Genomic DNA, 13,624 nt, shown 5'->3' with positions numbered 1-13,624 from the left:
ACAGAAGCTCAAGACAACAGAGTGAAACTCGCTTTGAATCCTAAAATTATGTAATGATTCAGTAATGATTCTAGTTTATGGCATTCGAGTTCAATCCCTTAACAAATGCTTGATGCTGTATAAATAAAAAGACGTATTTATCAGATATGAAGTAGTTTGTGGTTGGGGTATTATTCAAATAGGATTACTTCTTTATTAGATAATCCACTGAAGTGAATTTCACCATATGCTAATATCTCTTGAGACGTGTTTTCAGCTTTCTGCGGATCCTGCATGTTTTAGATGGTCTTGGAAAGTTTGGAATTTTCCTGAGAAAAATGTCTTAGAGAGGAGATCGGCGTACTTAGCCATATAGGAAACCCAGCATTTCCGTTCAGGTGCCTAAGCACAGGCTTAGGAAATTAACTTTGGACAAGTAAACTTGGACGATATTCAGATCATTTTTCAAATGGTCAAGCTTGCTAAGGTATTGTAAATATCAATAGGAAATGGATTCACAGTTATGCATAATTACAGTACCCTATTTCTCTCGCTTCTAGATTAAAACTGAGCTGCTACTGTAATAAGTAACCATATAATTCAGAAAAAAAGAGAATTAAATTTACATAAAGTATAATAAAATTGAATAAATTTTCACTTTAGAGAGACAACACAGTTATTCATTGGGTGCTATAACTGTTAAAATTAAGTTTCTAAGAAAACCAGAGGACATGTCTGCTAAATGTGGGAAAGATTATTACCAGAGGAGCTATTCTAACTCTTCCTTCTCATAATTCTTCCATGTCACACACACCAGCAAACGTTACTTATGGAAGCACATGAAACCCTATGTTTTCTTTATAAAGACTGCTGGAGAGCACTGAGCACAGAGTTTGATAAGAAAGGATTAAGGTTAAATGCATTCATATTTGTCCTACTTGAAGCCTAGTTCATTAATGACTAATTTACATGCAGGTCTTAGGAAATTTTAGATATTTCTAAGCACTACTTTGAAGAGCAGCATTGCCATTTCAAAAATGAAGCCTCATTGGAAGTGATTGAAGCCACAGCTGTAAAGGGAGCTCGAAAAATTGTTACTCCTCTGCACCAGTAGGAGAAATTAATGCTTTCTTTCGTGGTTGGAGTTCCCATAACAAGTCTGAAAGGGTTCCCGTATGAGCTAAGCAAATTGTTGACATTTTGTTGTTTCATGAAGCATATACATTCAAAATCTGTACATTATACATCTGCTGAAAGAACTTAGCCAATTTTCTCTCTTTTTTCAACTGTTTATAGTCCATTACGCTCTGACACAGCTGTGGTGACATTGTGGTAACCATGAATGTTCCAGGATGTTAATTTTTCTCTAGACTTTTGCATTCTTTAAAAGGAGATCTTTTAAAAACATCCTTCTTTCGCAGGAAAAATAATTCTCTGAGGTATTTTTTCATTATTGTTGTCAATAACAGTTACTAAAGGTAAAAGTTACACCAGGCTAAAAACATTTGTGCTGAGTGTCCCATCAACAGCCAAAGTAAAATTCCTACTATTCACTGCTTCCCAGCAAATTTCAATGTGGTTTCTCGATTCAAGTGTATTCAATAATTTAGTGTAAAACTTATCAGAGGTTTAGAATTTCCATTTACCTGTATAAACTTTAGTTTTAAAAAAAAAAAAAAAGATCTGGGTAGTAGTATTCTTGCTATGATGCATTTACAGCTGTCATAGCTGTTACGGATTCAGTTAAGTTGTGTCGGTATCTATCTATTGATTGTTACTGCTACTTGTTACATTGATTGGGGTATTGCATAACTATTCAGAGTTATTTAGTCAGTTCTCATTCAGAATTTTTTGGTCTTTAAGTTCAGGGAGAAAGATCTGTCCACTGTCTTTAACAGAAGTCCGCTCAGCTGGAAGCTGTAGGGCAGTGTGATAACCAAGCTTCAACTCCCTTCTCAATATTTTTTTCCCTTCTCGTTGCTGTAGATCAACCTGAAAATTACATGTTCAGGAATTTGTAACAGTTCAGAGAAAACGTTTATGCATTTTTGCCAGAAACAAAGAACTGGAATTGAGCAGATGAGCTTATGTGGGATCAGGAGCATTTTTCTAGAGTGGTTCTGATGACTTTGTAGTGGCTGCGCTGCGCACGGGGGCACACAGGGAATCTTGAGCTCAGATTCCCTTTTCTGCCTCATCCAATGCAGGCTTGGAATTGATTGTAGAGCTTTAATCTGTTTTACTTTGCATGACATACCTAAAACATTAATCAGAGCAAACAAGTAAGACTGAATGGTTGTGTAGCTGGGAGTTTGGGTACTCATCTATGAATGTGAGACTGGGGTTTGAGTCCCTCTGCTCCAGTAAATATTTCAGCTTTCTTACAGAATGGAAGATCTTTAACAGAAAGGTCTGAGTTTAGAAGCAAGTAAGTTGCTGCAGGAATGGTCCTAAAAGTTGTTCTGAAGACTCTGTGTAAACCTTCGTCAATTTCGGATCTTCTGTAAACCACAGACATCAGTGGATACATGTTTATTTTTATCTGTGAAAGCCTCCAGCTGCAAGCTGTGGGGATAACCGAGAATGCTGTAGCTCAGAATTTACCAACTGTCACTGGTATGATACTGCGCCAAAACTGATGCTTTTAGATAATGCTGAGCTTTATGCCATTTAAAGATAAAATTCAGGGTAAGTTTCAGATTTAGCAAGTATGAGAACCTATGGTATTTTGTGCCATACTGGCAGGATTCATAAAAACCTGTTGCTTCTAGTGAAAAATACTCTTAAAGAGTGGCAAATTTCTGTGAATGGGCTATTACAGATCTAGGAATGCCTGAAGTAAAAACTGTAGTAATAACTGTGACCATCGTGCTTTTAATTTTTAAGAAACTAATCTTGGCGATGTTCTTCTCTCAGCTGTAATCATCCTCTTGACAACTTGCTGCGTTGTCATTCTCTACCTCTGTACAGGTATGTGATTCTTCACTAGTCTGAGGTGCGTGCTATCCCAAATAGTGTAAGCAACAACACGAGCAGTCGACCTTACTCCTCCCGTGCACTGAGGCGGCTGGAGGTGTAGCCAGCTGAAGATGTAATGTCCTTCCTTGTGGAGTCTTGGGACTTAGATTAGTTGGAGATGCCTCACAGTGGGGAATGTTTGAGGAACACCTCAGATTTCACTTGCTTGGGTTCTGAAGTCTACTTAGGAGCTACATGGTCAAACTCTAAAAGGTTTAAATTAACTTCTTCTGTGGCCAGAGAATGGCTTATCCTGTCACGAGACATAAGTAAGCTGTTGAAGAATGAGAATGAAAAACTGAAAGATGGAAACTCTCTGTACTCCCTCATAACACTTTCATATCTACTGTTGGAAAAAAAGTAATATATCTTCCAAGCTCTTCAGTATTAAAAAATTCCCCTGCATTTGAAATTCCTTACTTACCAATTTGGTGCCACATTATTTCCCCTGCTCCCAGAGGGATGCAGGCTTTGCAGAAGAGAAGCGGGTACAAGAGGTGACGTAGTGCTGAGAACAAGCTGTTGTGTGGGAGGGACAAGATACGACAGTGAAGGATCTTCACATTTCCTCTCCATGTAGGAGGGCCAAAGCAGCAGCTGCTGTTGTTCAGCAGCTGTTCCCAGTGGGGCAGGAAGAAACTTCCCCTTCGTATCCGACAGGACACAGTTGTGCGTAGTCGCCTTCTGGGCCACCTGGTGCTGCACAGGATTCGGGCATGTTTAGTGGGTTCAGTAGTTGTCGCCTGGACGTGTGGCAGCAGCAGTGAAGGAAACATCCTCTAACTGGTTGTGAAGACTTGAAGGAGGGAGTGCGTGTAGGCTTTGCCACATCTGTAAACAACATCCTTGGGTCAATAGCTTTCACAACCACCTCAAGGGACACACAAATGGTTTAGCGGCCATAAACCGCCCTATGCGTTGAACGCCTGGCCTTGACTGTTGAGGAAATCTCTTTAGGGCTTTCCTTTTATTTCCTCTTATGTGTCCCTAGTTGGCATCCTTCAAAGGATATTAAACTGAATATAGCAAATATCTAAATATTTCATATGGTCATTTTGCTAGCACAGTACCAAGCACTTTATAATGATCTGTACACATTTCCCAATATATAATCTTTGTAGAGTTACATTACTGTTGGTTTGCTACAGCATATAGGGCCCTTAGTCTTGGACAGCGGCCCTCACGTGTAGTAAAAGCCACGCAGAACAATATATGTGGGTCACAGCATGGTCCCTAACTCAAAGAATGAGTCATTCAGTTACAGGACAGAGAAGCCAACCAGTTAAAACTGGGCAGGGAAGTGCAAAGAGCTGTTTATCTGTCTTAGAGTCAATAGCTAAAGGCAGTAAGCCTACATTAATAGCTGTAAGCGGTAGGACTACTGGCTTGTCGCCTTGATCATTATCTTTGCAGTCTTTAATTAGAAGAATTGTGTGCAGAGCTTTGACAGGATGATATGTGAGCTACTGTTACCAGTGTTTGGGGCTGTTCCATGAGGACAAGTAAAAGGAGAAAACGGGAACATCAGTTTGCTTTGCAGGTTAAGAATCTCAGTAATCTGTGAGGTGTCACCTCCGAGGTGATCGCTGTGTTCCACCAGGAAGGAGGTGAATTAACACAGTGGGCATCTTGTTCACTATTGCACAATGGCAACCGCAAACAATATGCAAGTATGATTTTGGGGGGAAGATTGCCCCCGCCTGTTAACAGCATAAGAGTGTTTGTTTCCTGCAGTCACTGAGCGAAGAGATCTGCTGGCATAGCACTCACCTTAATATGACCTACTGACTTGCTAGAAGTTGTTTACCGTGGGCTGTCTAATCTCTTAGCCAGAGGAAATTAGAAGAAAGAAAAAAAAAAAAAAAAAACAGAAAAAAGAAAAAAAAAAAAAACAGAACCAGTGATGTAAATTAATGCAGCTCCAAGAGTGTACCTGCATAGCTACACTCATCCCGCTGTACTGAACATGGCCACCCGCAGTGCGATTCCTCCAGGAGCGGGCAGGAGCCGGTGCCCGGAGCGGCAGGGTGTGCGGCTGCCTGCTCCAGGTGAAGGCATTTCTGTGCTCAGGGATGATGCGTTTTGGCCTGTGAATTCTTTACAGGCTATGGCTCACTCCCTGCTGATGACTGGATTATGTTAGCATTAGGGGCGTAGCTAGGTGAGACAACGCTTTTGAAGCTAGCCTGTTTCTCCCTCTGCTTTGTATGTGTGGCTTCTTAAATACATCACAGCTATATGTAACTTTGAGTTACTGACTCCCATTGGGGGGAAATGCTTCATACCCGTTTGCTCCTTTGCTTTTTCAGGGTGTTGGCTTCCCGCGTTGGGTTTCACCTCCACGAAGTCTATCTGTGCTGTAGAGGGGGGAGCTGGTAATACAAAACACTCAGACAAATCTCTCTGGGTACTGCTATCACATGAGACATTTTTGCATGGTTTAAGACCCTCCCTGCTAAGTATAGAGCAGATGGGGGCATCAATAAGTTATAATTTGATAATAAATTCTTGTGGCCACACATACAACTTTGCTAATACATACAAAAAGATTTTTCCCTTTTTGACAGCTTGAATGGTGTCTGGCGTTTCAGGGCTACGAGGGCTTCCTTGTCTCTTTAGTTACTCTGTTCTTTAGGGTGGTATCTATTTCTGTATCTGTCTGCTCTTTCTATTACTTTTCTGTCTCAAATAAACATCTGAATAAGGCTGTTGGCATTCTTTCTCCAGTTGGTTGTATTTGTTTTCCTTTGCTTCTGGGAGTCCTCTACACTGATTTCTAGTTATGTTGCAGCGTGATTTTACTGTTAAATGGGCATTGAAAAAGAATTCATTCCTGTCCTGGGAACAGCTTCCCAATCCGCCAACGATACAGTGACTTACTGTTCTTTCCCAATAATAAGTGGACGTATTTTGCATTAACAGGGGTTCAAAAGTTTACGAAGCAACTTTTTGGGCTTTTTTTTTTGCTGTGAAAGTCTGTAGACAGATTAAGAAATGTAACACCATTGCATCCCTACAGTACCTCAACAATATAAATACCTGCAACGTCTTCAATGTTAATATGCTTAAATTATGATACTCGCTTACTCACATACGGAGTCTCTGTTACCTTTAGTATCTGCCAGTTGTTACGCAGAAAATACTAGGCTTTTTGCTCAGGCTCCCTAGTAAGTAAGTTGGACGTGCACTCCCCTTCCCTCACTGGTGCCATTAACCAGAAAGATTTGCTGGCTTGTCCTTTATTCCGAACTCAGGATAACCGCAGGTTCTCCCAGCACAGTGCAGTATTGGGAAAATGCTATTCCAGCAAGAGACTGTAGGTGATTTACTCATGTGCTCAGTGACAAAGATTCAATGAAAAAGGTCTGGTTGCAGAAATTCTTCTTTCCTTTTTGCCCTCTCTCAAATCTGATGAAAAGAATTCATATGTAATGAGTCTGGCTAAGGAGCGGACTGTTTTGTTCTGTAAATTGATAGATTTTTTCACAGGTGGGGGACACTTTCAAATAGGGCCCAAAAGTCACCACCATCCATTGGTTCCTGAGAAATTGTATTAGTTTTCCTGCCTACTTTTTAATAGAAAAAGGCATATGTCACTCTATCTGCTGTCATGTTCAGCACCTGTAAATAAGTAATAATGGATGGGACGTGTAAGCCATGAGCTCTATTTTTTTGGTATTGATATGAATTAGCAAGGCTGTTCGGAGAGCCTCATCTTGTGTTCGAGCTCAGCAGTGCCTCTTCTATGAAAGAAAAAAGATAATCCTAATTCCTTCGGAAGCTCTAGTTCACTCTTATTTTAATTTTTTCCTTTAATGAGGGGGTGTATATTCTGCATATGCAATAATACTAGCTTTTCCACTTTCCTCAAATGGAACAATAGAGCTTTACATGTCTACCTTTTTCTTAAATTGTGTAGCTGGATCTATATTAATATTTTTTCATGCTTGTGTATTTCCTGTAGCTGACAGCTCTATTTTCTTGGAGTTTGTACTGGCGTACAGTATAGTCAAGCATGTCTTTCTTCTCCTTGTAACAACGTAGTCCTAAAGCAATAGAAGTTCATTTTACTGTAGAAAAAAACAATTATATTGGCTGCTGAGGTATTTTACCAATATATGTTCTTCATCACTTGCTGAATTTTCATCAAGGTGCATGGTTATAAAACAATATTTTTCCTTTTTCTTTCTTTTTTTTTTTAATTCGTTTAGTTTTTTTGTTACTGCGTCCACCTAACAGTAGCAGAGTTCATTGCAGAGGTTCTGGTTTTAAAAGCCAGCCAGCTCTTCCAGTCGCTTCTTTCTGAGACTTGGTTTTAAATTAACTTATGCTGACCAAACCCTTATCTCACTCCTATAAAAATGGACTGCTGACCTTGATGCAAGTTTCTAAAGGAGTTTGAGACTTTGCAAGGCATAAAGAGCGTAATCAGCAAAGAAGGCTTATAATGTCAAGAGCGTCAGCTGAAAAGGAAAACTGATTCTCCAGAAAATGTTTGTATGGTTCTACTAGATGTGAGGATGCTATACCAGATAACGTAGTCTTTGATTCGTTTACTCACTGATGTGTATTTAAGCATGTCTTCACGCACATGCCATAAACGCATCGGTCCTTTGCGACCTGAAGGAAAATATGCAAATAGAAGGATTTGATAATACTTTAAAGTCTTTGAGCACTCAATGAAAGCACAAGCAAAACAGCAGCCTAATTTCTTCTGATTCCTTTCTTCCGATTGAAGTAATAAAATGCATAATATTATTTCTTCTCTTTTATTCACATTTCTTTCCTGAGCTTATAGCTTGTCCTTTTTAAAGCTACAATATAGTTGATCTTTTCCTTACCATCGTTCTGCTCTTAAGAGGGATGTAGAAGTGACTCACTTTCTGCCTGCTGCCGCCTTTAATTGGTGACTCATCTGCTCATCCCACCGTTAGTGAGTGGTCTCTTATGCGCTGAGGTTGATCAGTAGGTGTTCCATGTAGCCTCCCATTTAGACACGGACTGTCACAGTGCCGTTCTTTAGGCATAAATGTGCCTGGCCTATTTGGCAACAGCTTTCTGATGTTTTCCCTAATCAGCCATTACGACAGAAAAGGAACCACCCACTGACAGATCCCAAAGGAAAAGAAATGCATCTTTACAGCCGGAATATTCAAAAGCTTCTGGAAGCCTTTCACTCCTGAACAGGGATGGTACCTCTCTCACTGGAGTCTTTGACATGTGAAGCTTCTTAACATGAGAGAAAGGGAAGTTTCTATGATTTTTTTTTTTAAACCGAAAAGGCCTTTGTATATCAAGCCTGTCGTCAACTAAACGTTATCTCTGATTTGCGTTTTTCCTCATCCTTTTCAGCTTTGCTATTCAGAACCTTTGTCATCGAGTCTAAACATGACGTTGAGCATTGAGTCAGCATTCAGAAATACCCATCCTCGTCTAGCTTGCAGCGGCGCTTGTGCTCTCCGTTGCTAGTTCACACAATTTTTGGGTAAAAATTATGTTGGTTTTAACATTATATTTAACAGTAACTGGAAGTGTTGCTTGTTTCTGTTTAGATGAGAGTCCTTACACAAAGTCTGCAAACCAGGCAAAGGCACCTGATGGAGCACTGTCTGTGAGGAGACAGAGTATTCCAGGTAAGACTCGCTTTGCTTTTTATAACACCTAACTTGTTTGTGAACAGCAAGGTAACACTAATCAAAATTCAACTAGTTATAAAAAGCAAATGAATTACAGTTACTACAAAGCAACTTTATAAGGCAGGTTCCATAGAAGCTGTAAGGAGTTCTCCCAGTTAGGTTACCTCGGGCTTTTGCTACAAAGAACATCCCTGTGTCTGTCTTTTGCAGCAGATTTCGAACATTGATCACAACGACCTTTTCATCAGAGGCTCATGTTTTCAGGCTCCATGAAATCTGTTCTTTAATACCTGATTTCAATGGTATAGGGAGATTGGCTCATATTTTCCACTGCTGACCGGACAGGCTCAGAAATCTAGCAGAGCAACACTTTATCAGAGTTCTCATCTTCACGTGATTTTCTGCCACGCGTATGTCATCCTTGTCTTTTCTGTCATCACATCGCACAAAGCTGGACCGCTAGATCAGTGGTTAAAATATGCGAACTTCGAACTTTTGTCTCTTAATTACTTCAAACAAATCTGCAAAATATGCCCATGAAAAGCAAGTTTTATATATATGTACTAGGCAGCATTCTAAAGGGATTTTCACCTCCAGTAAAATTTTAGAGATCTTTTAATGAAAACAAATGAACACTGACAAAGGTTGCACGCAGGCGGAATAACTGATGTTGCCGTTCTCACCTCAAGCACAGTACCCTCTGACTCGAAGGGAAGATGTACTACAATAGAAATCAGAAACTGTAAGGTCAGGTCACCCACCTTCTAATGACTAATGTTAATATTCTCTGCACTCCGTTGCTTTATTACTGAACAAAGTCACACATCCCACAGGAAGGCTATGGACTCAGGGGATGGAGCTCAGACCTTCAGCACTGCCAGGCTTTGATCTCATCCCAGTAACTACAGTGTTTCTGAAGGGCCGAAGTACATGTTTTATGGATGCTTTGTGTGCATGTTTGTATATGTGTGAGAGAGAGAGAGAGCCGGATGATTTCCTGTTGCTCATAATGAACATTTTTGTCTGTTGAAAACATCCTAGTGATTTCAAGTTTGTTATTTTTATGGTAGAGTCGTGAAAATTATGACCGTTGTGAAATGACACACCCACAGTGTCCAGTGTGCAGTTACTGTTAGGAGAAACTCTTTAATTATACAAACACCAGCCAGATTTATTTTTTTCTCCAAGTCAATACAAATCAAGATTCATTGTTCTTCAGAGGGAATTAAGACCCTCTGTACAGATACCTCTTCTGGTGATGCTTTAGCTGATAGGTCGCTAATACTTAATGTACTAAATATCTACTTTCTTTTTAAAAAAAATCTTTTTAATTATTTCACTGTGAACTTAGCAATTGTTATTTATGATGTGGTTACTGTATTTATAAAACACTTACGGTAAGGTCCAAATACAGCCTGAAGTTCATGTTTTCACATGACATTTTGGGAAGTCCTGATGATTTTCAGCTGTGTTCTTTAAAGAGAAGTTTTGGTGAAAGTTGAACCGGTGCAATTTTTCTTTAGAACATTGGATAAGATTAGGAATTTCATGTGTTGAATAGTCATCATGACCAATGACCATTTATTTTGAATTTTTTAAAAAGTTACTCTATATTCTGGAGTTTTTGAGAGCGTTGCAAATAAATCTTTCTTGTGTGCTCTGCATGAGTCACAGTTTGTTCAGACAGATAATACTGGCAAGTGTTTGGTGAGATGTACTCTGTTTATTTCAGGTGTTTGAAAAAAATGATCTAAGCTTATGTATGTTCTTCGGCTTTTAATATAGTGAAGACATTTATGTTAATTCATTGTCGCATCTCTAGACCTTAGGAGGTCCTAAGGAAAAAAGAGCTCGAGTAGGTTGGATATTTAAAAAATAATAATAAAAACTTCTTCATGCCCTGAGAAATTCACATTGTAGCACAGTGGATGTTGTGGGTTTAGATACATAAATACCTTTGTAAAACTAAGCGCTGTTTTGAGAAGTAACTTGACCATGTAGGAGTTGACTTAAGTTTCTGAAAATAACCTGTAAACAATCCTATCACTTGGACACTGAGAAAATTTGACCCCACATTTCATATGTAAGCTAGCACCTTGTAAATAGCATCTATTGTCTAAATAGCATCTAAATAGCATCTCGTCTGTGGACCGTTTCTCCACATTATGGATTAGTCTTGACACAGGTGCAGACGCATCCCAGCTAGCCACCTTGGCAGTAGGATGAGTACTAGTAGCAGTAACTGGTTTGAGACTGGAAGTAGTACAGCTGCTTTTGCTCGGGGGCAGGATCGCGCCTCTGACAGTATGTAGGTCAGCTCCAAATAGCTTTTGAATTGGAAGGTGTGATGCAATGAACCTGGTAAATTCTTTTAGACCTGGATGGAGAGATGTCTGCCAGAGGTACTGTCAGTCATCCTTACATGGAGAGCATACACTGTATGGAAAGCATTAATTTCTATTCCCCCCCAGACGGTATGCCTGATAAAACATCACATTTCTGAAGTGCTGTTTTTTCAAGCTTGAAGCATGGCAGTGCCTTTGACAGTATAGCTGTCTAATCCACTTGATGCTCTGTCATTCCTGAGACACGGACAGCAGATGTCCTATTCCCAAGGAATGCTCTGGCCATTGAATCAGCCAAGAGAAAAATTTTATGCTTTAGCTAAGTACATGATCTTGCACTGGGCTTTACACAGGTTTGAACAGTCTGTGGAAAAAATACTAATGAAAATATATATATCTAGGTTGTGTGATGTAAATCTTCCAGCATAGTGTGGGATCGTGTCATCTCCCTGTGCCTGGTGAAAGTTCCTTCTCATGACATCTAAATTCACTTTAAAGGATTTCAGTGCTCCTTCCTTTGGCCAGATATCAAAAAAAGGAGAGCTTTTGTTGCTGTGAAACTACTCTACCAACTGTAAACCCCAAGCGGTTGTTTTTATCCATCCATGTGAAACTGTATTGAAAGTGCAGTATCGATGAGCAAAGACTGAATGCACAGAGAAGTACTGTAATTCTATAGAGGTTACATGGAGCTCAGGCTTGGTTTATTTTACAGGAAAAATTTGTTGAAATAATCATTTTATAATTAAAGTCAAATGAGCACATACTGTGAAATCAGTGCACTGAGTTTAATTCCTTTCATCCCCAGAAGCAGGGAATGGATTAAGCATCTCTCTGGAGCAGAACTTGCTTGCTTAAGATGCAGAATGCATTATTCATGTGATGAGACTGCATGTCATATTTATCATGTCTTCACATGGCGCAAAATCAACAAGCAACGGATCCTTTCAAAGGGATTTACCGAATTGCTGAAATTATAGCTAATTCAAATTACATGCATTAATATAATTGCAGTTTGAAACTTGGACTTAATTTTGCGGATGTGTAGGTGTTTAGTTATAGTTATAAATACATGACTGTTTGAAACATTATTTAGCTTTACAGTCAGAATTCCTTAATGTAAAAGGGAGGCTTGAGGTAACGCCAGCATGACGAGCAGCCTGCAGTGTAAGAAACAAACAGATTTTCTCCTCTGAACCTTTAAGTTTAGACTGTCGACCAGTATATAATGAAGCCTTATTGGTACTCTGCCCAAGTAAAAGAAGCCAAGGGGGGGTGTGAACTGTGCCTCGTTGAGGAAACTGTCACTGTCAGACTAGTACTTGGGCGCATAAATGAAAGCAACGTGTTTCAAAATTCATAGGTAAGACCCTTCCCTCAGAATCACAGATGCAGTTAAGAACGTCTGTCATTTAAAAATACAGTATTTGACACTCACTTGTTAGCTAAGCTCTTGAATGCCTAGGTGTAGGCGGCCATACTTCCCATTGAGTTCCTGGGCTGAGGTTTCCTCCTGGCTTGCCAAGGGTCCAAGCGGTGCCTGGCCGAGGGAGAGCATTAGAGCCACAGCACTTCAGTTGAAAGAGGTCGTTCCTGTGGTTGCTTATTCCAGCGCGAGCTTTAAAAAGGCCATCAAAAATTCCAACAGTACCGATACATCAAGGGGTGATGACACTGTTAAAGAGGCGCTTTGAAATCAAGGAGACTTTGATATATGCTTAAAGATAAGCATGTTCTCAGTGCTGTGCTGAATATGGACAGGCTGAATAGCTGCTCCCGTGCTTTTCAGACAAAATCCAATGCCCTCTTACCTGTTTCAGCAACGTAGAAAAATCTGCCGATACTAATGCTGTGAAAATTGTTCACATCATTTATTTATTTGTCTATTTTCAATTCACTCACTGAAAACTGGGGGGATGGAGGGGAAAGAAATGACCTGACACAAGCATAAAAATAATTCCTCCATGAAACAAAAAAAAAAAAGACACCATAAATTTGAGGCTGCTTAAAAGGTTTTCATAAAATCTGCGACGGAAGTTTCATTTTGTTTTTAGTCCAGTTCTGTACCTGCTTTTTATTGATTCTTAAAAGTTACTATTACTAAGAAAAAAATGAAGAATAAATAGTCAAAAACCCCACAGTTTTTAAGAGCTGAAATGTTTCGGCTTCTCAGTGTTTAATTTTTGTTGGCTGAAATCATCAGTTAAATTCTGCAACTAGTTTTGGTTGGGTTGAAAGTCTGGAGGTTTTTTGGAAAAGCTAATTTCTACCCAATCTATTTGACATTAAATTAAAAAAAAATCTATACTTTTTACTTCTTGCATCTACTGACTCAGACGTCTGCACTATGGGTGACTTCTGGAAATGTGAAGTCTCATTGACTGAAGTGGTCAAGGGCTCAAAACAACTATGATGCAAACTGTAGCCTGGGACAGCTATTTGAATTATCTGCGAACTGAGAGATTCAGTTTAGCTTGGAGTGTTGCAGTCATGTAGCTGTCTCTCTCCTAGAGTAAATTCTTGTACAAAGAACCAGCGCCGAATAACAAGGGGACATAGTGGGAATATTTCCTCAAACAGAGGAAATTTCCTTTTCTCTGGGACAGAAGAATAACACAGCTGCCTGCCTTCTGCCCTGCACCCAGC

At 39.6% G+C, this 13,624-nt stretch overlaps 1 protein-coding gene across 11 annotated transcripts in view; it reads left to right on the top strand.

Moving 5' to 3' along the window:
• Positions 1-13,624, top strand: part of GRIP1 (glutamate receptor interacting protein 1) — a gene marked incomplete at its 5' end in the record, with an annotated part of 345,717 nt that overhangs the window by 226,909 nt on the left and 105,184 nt on the right. For all 11 annotated transcript variants that reach the window (XM_082498468.1, XM_082498476.1, XM_082498474.1 and 8 more), the window contains one exon: positions 8,550-8,630. In XM_082498468.1, coding sequence (XP_082354594.1) covers positions 8,550-8,630 — 81 coding nt within the window. The remainder of the gene's footprint in view (positions 1-8,549; positions 8,631-13,624) is intronic.

This window comes from Vanellus vanellus, assembly GCF_965231255.1.
Source record: "Vanellus vanellus genome assembly, chromosome: 1".
In the NCBI taxonomy this organism is placed as follows: domain Eukaryota; kingdom Metazoa; phylum Chordata; class Aves; order Charadriiformes; family Charadriidae; genus Vanellus; species Vanellus vanellus.
This window is presented reverse-complemented; position numbering and strand designations above follow the sequence as displayed.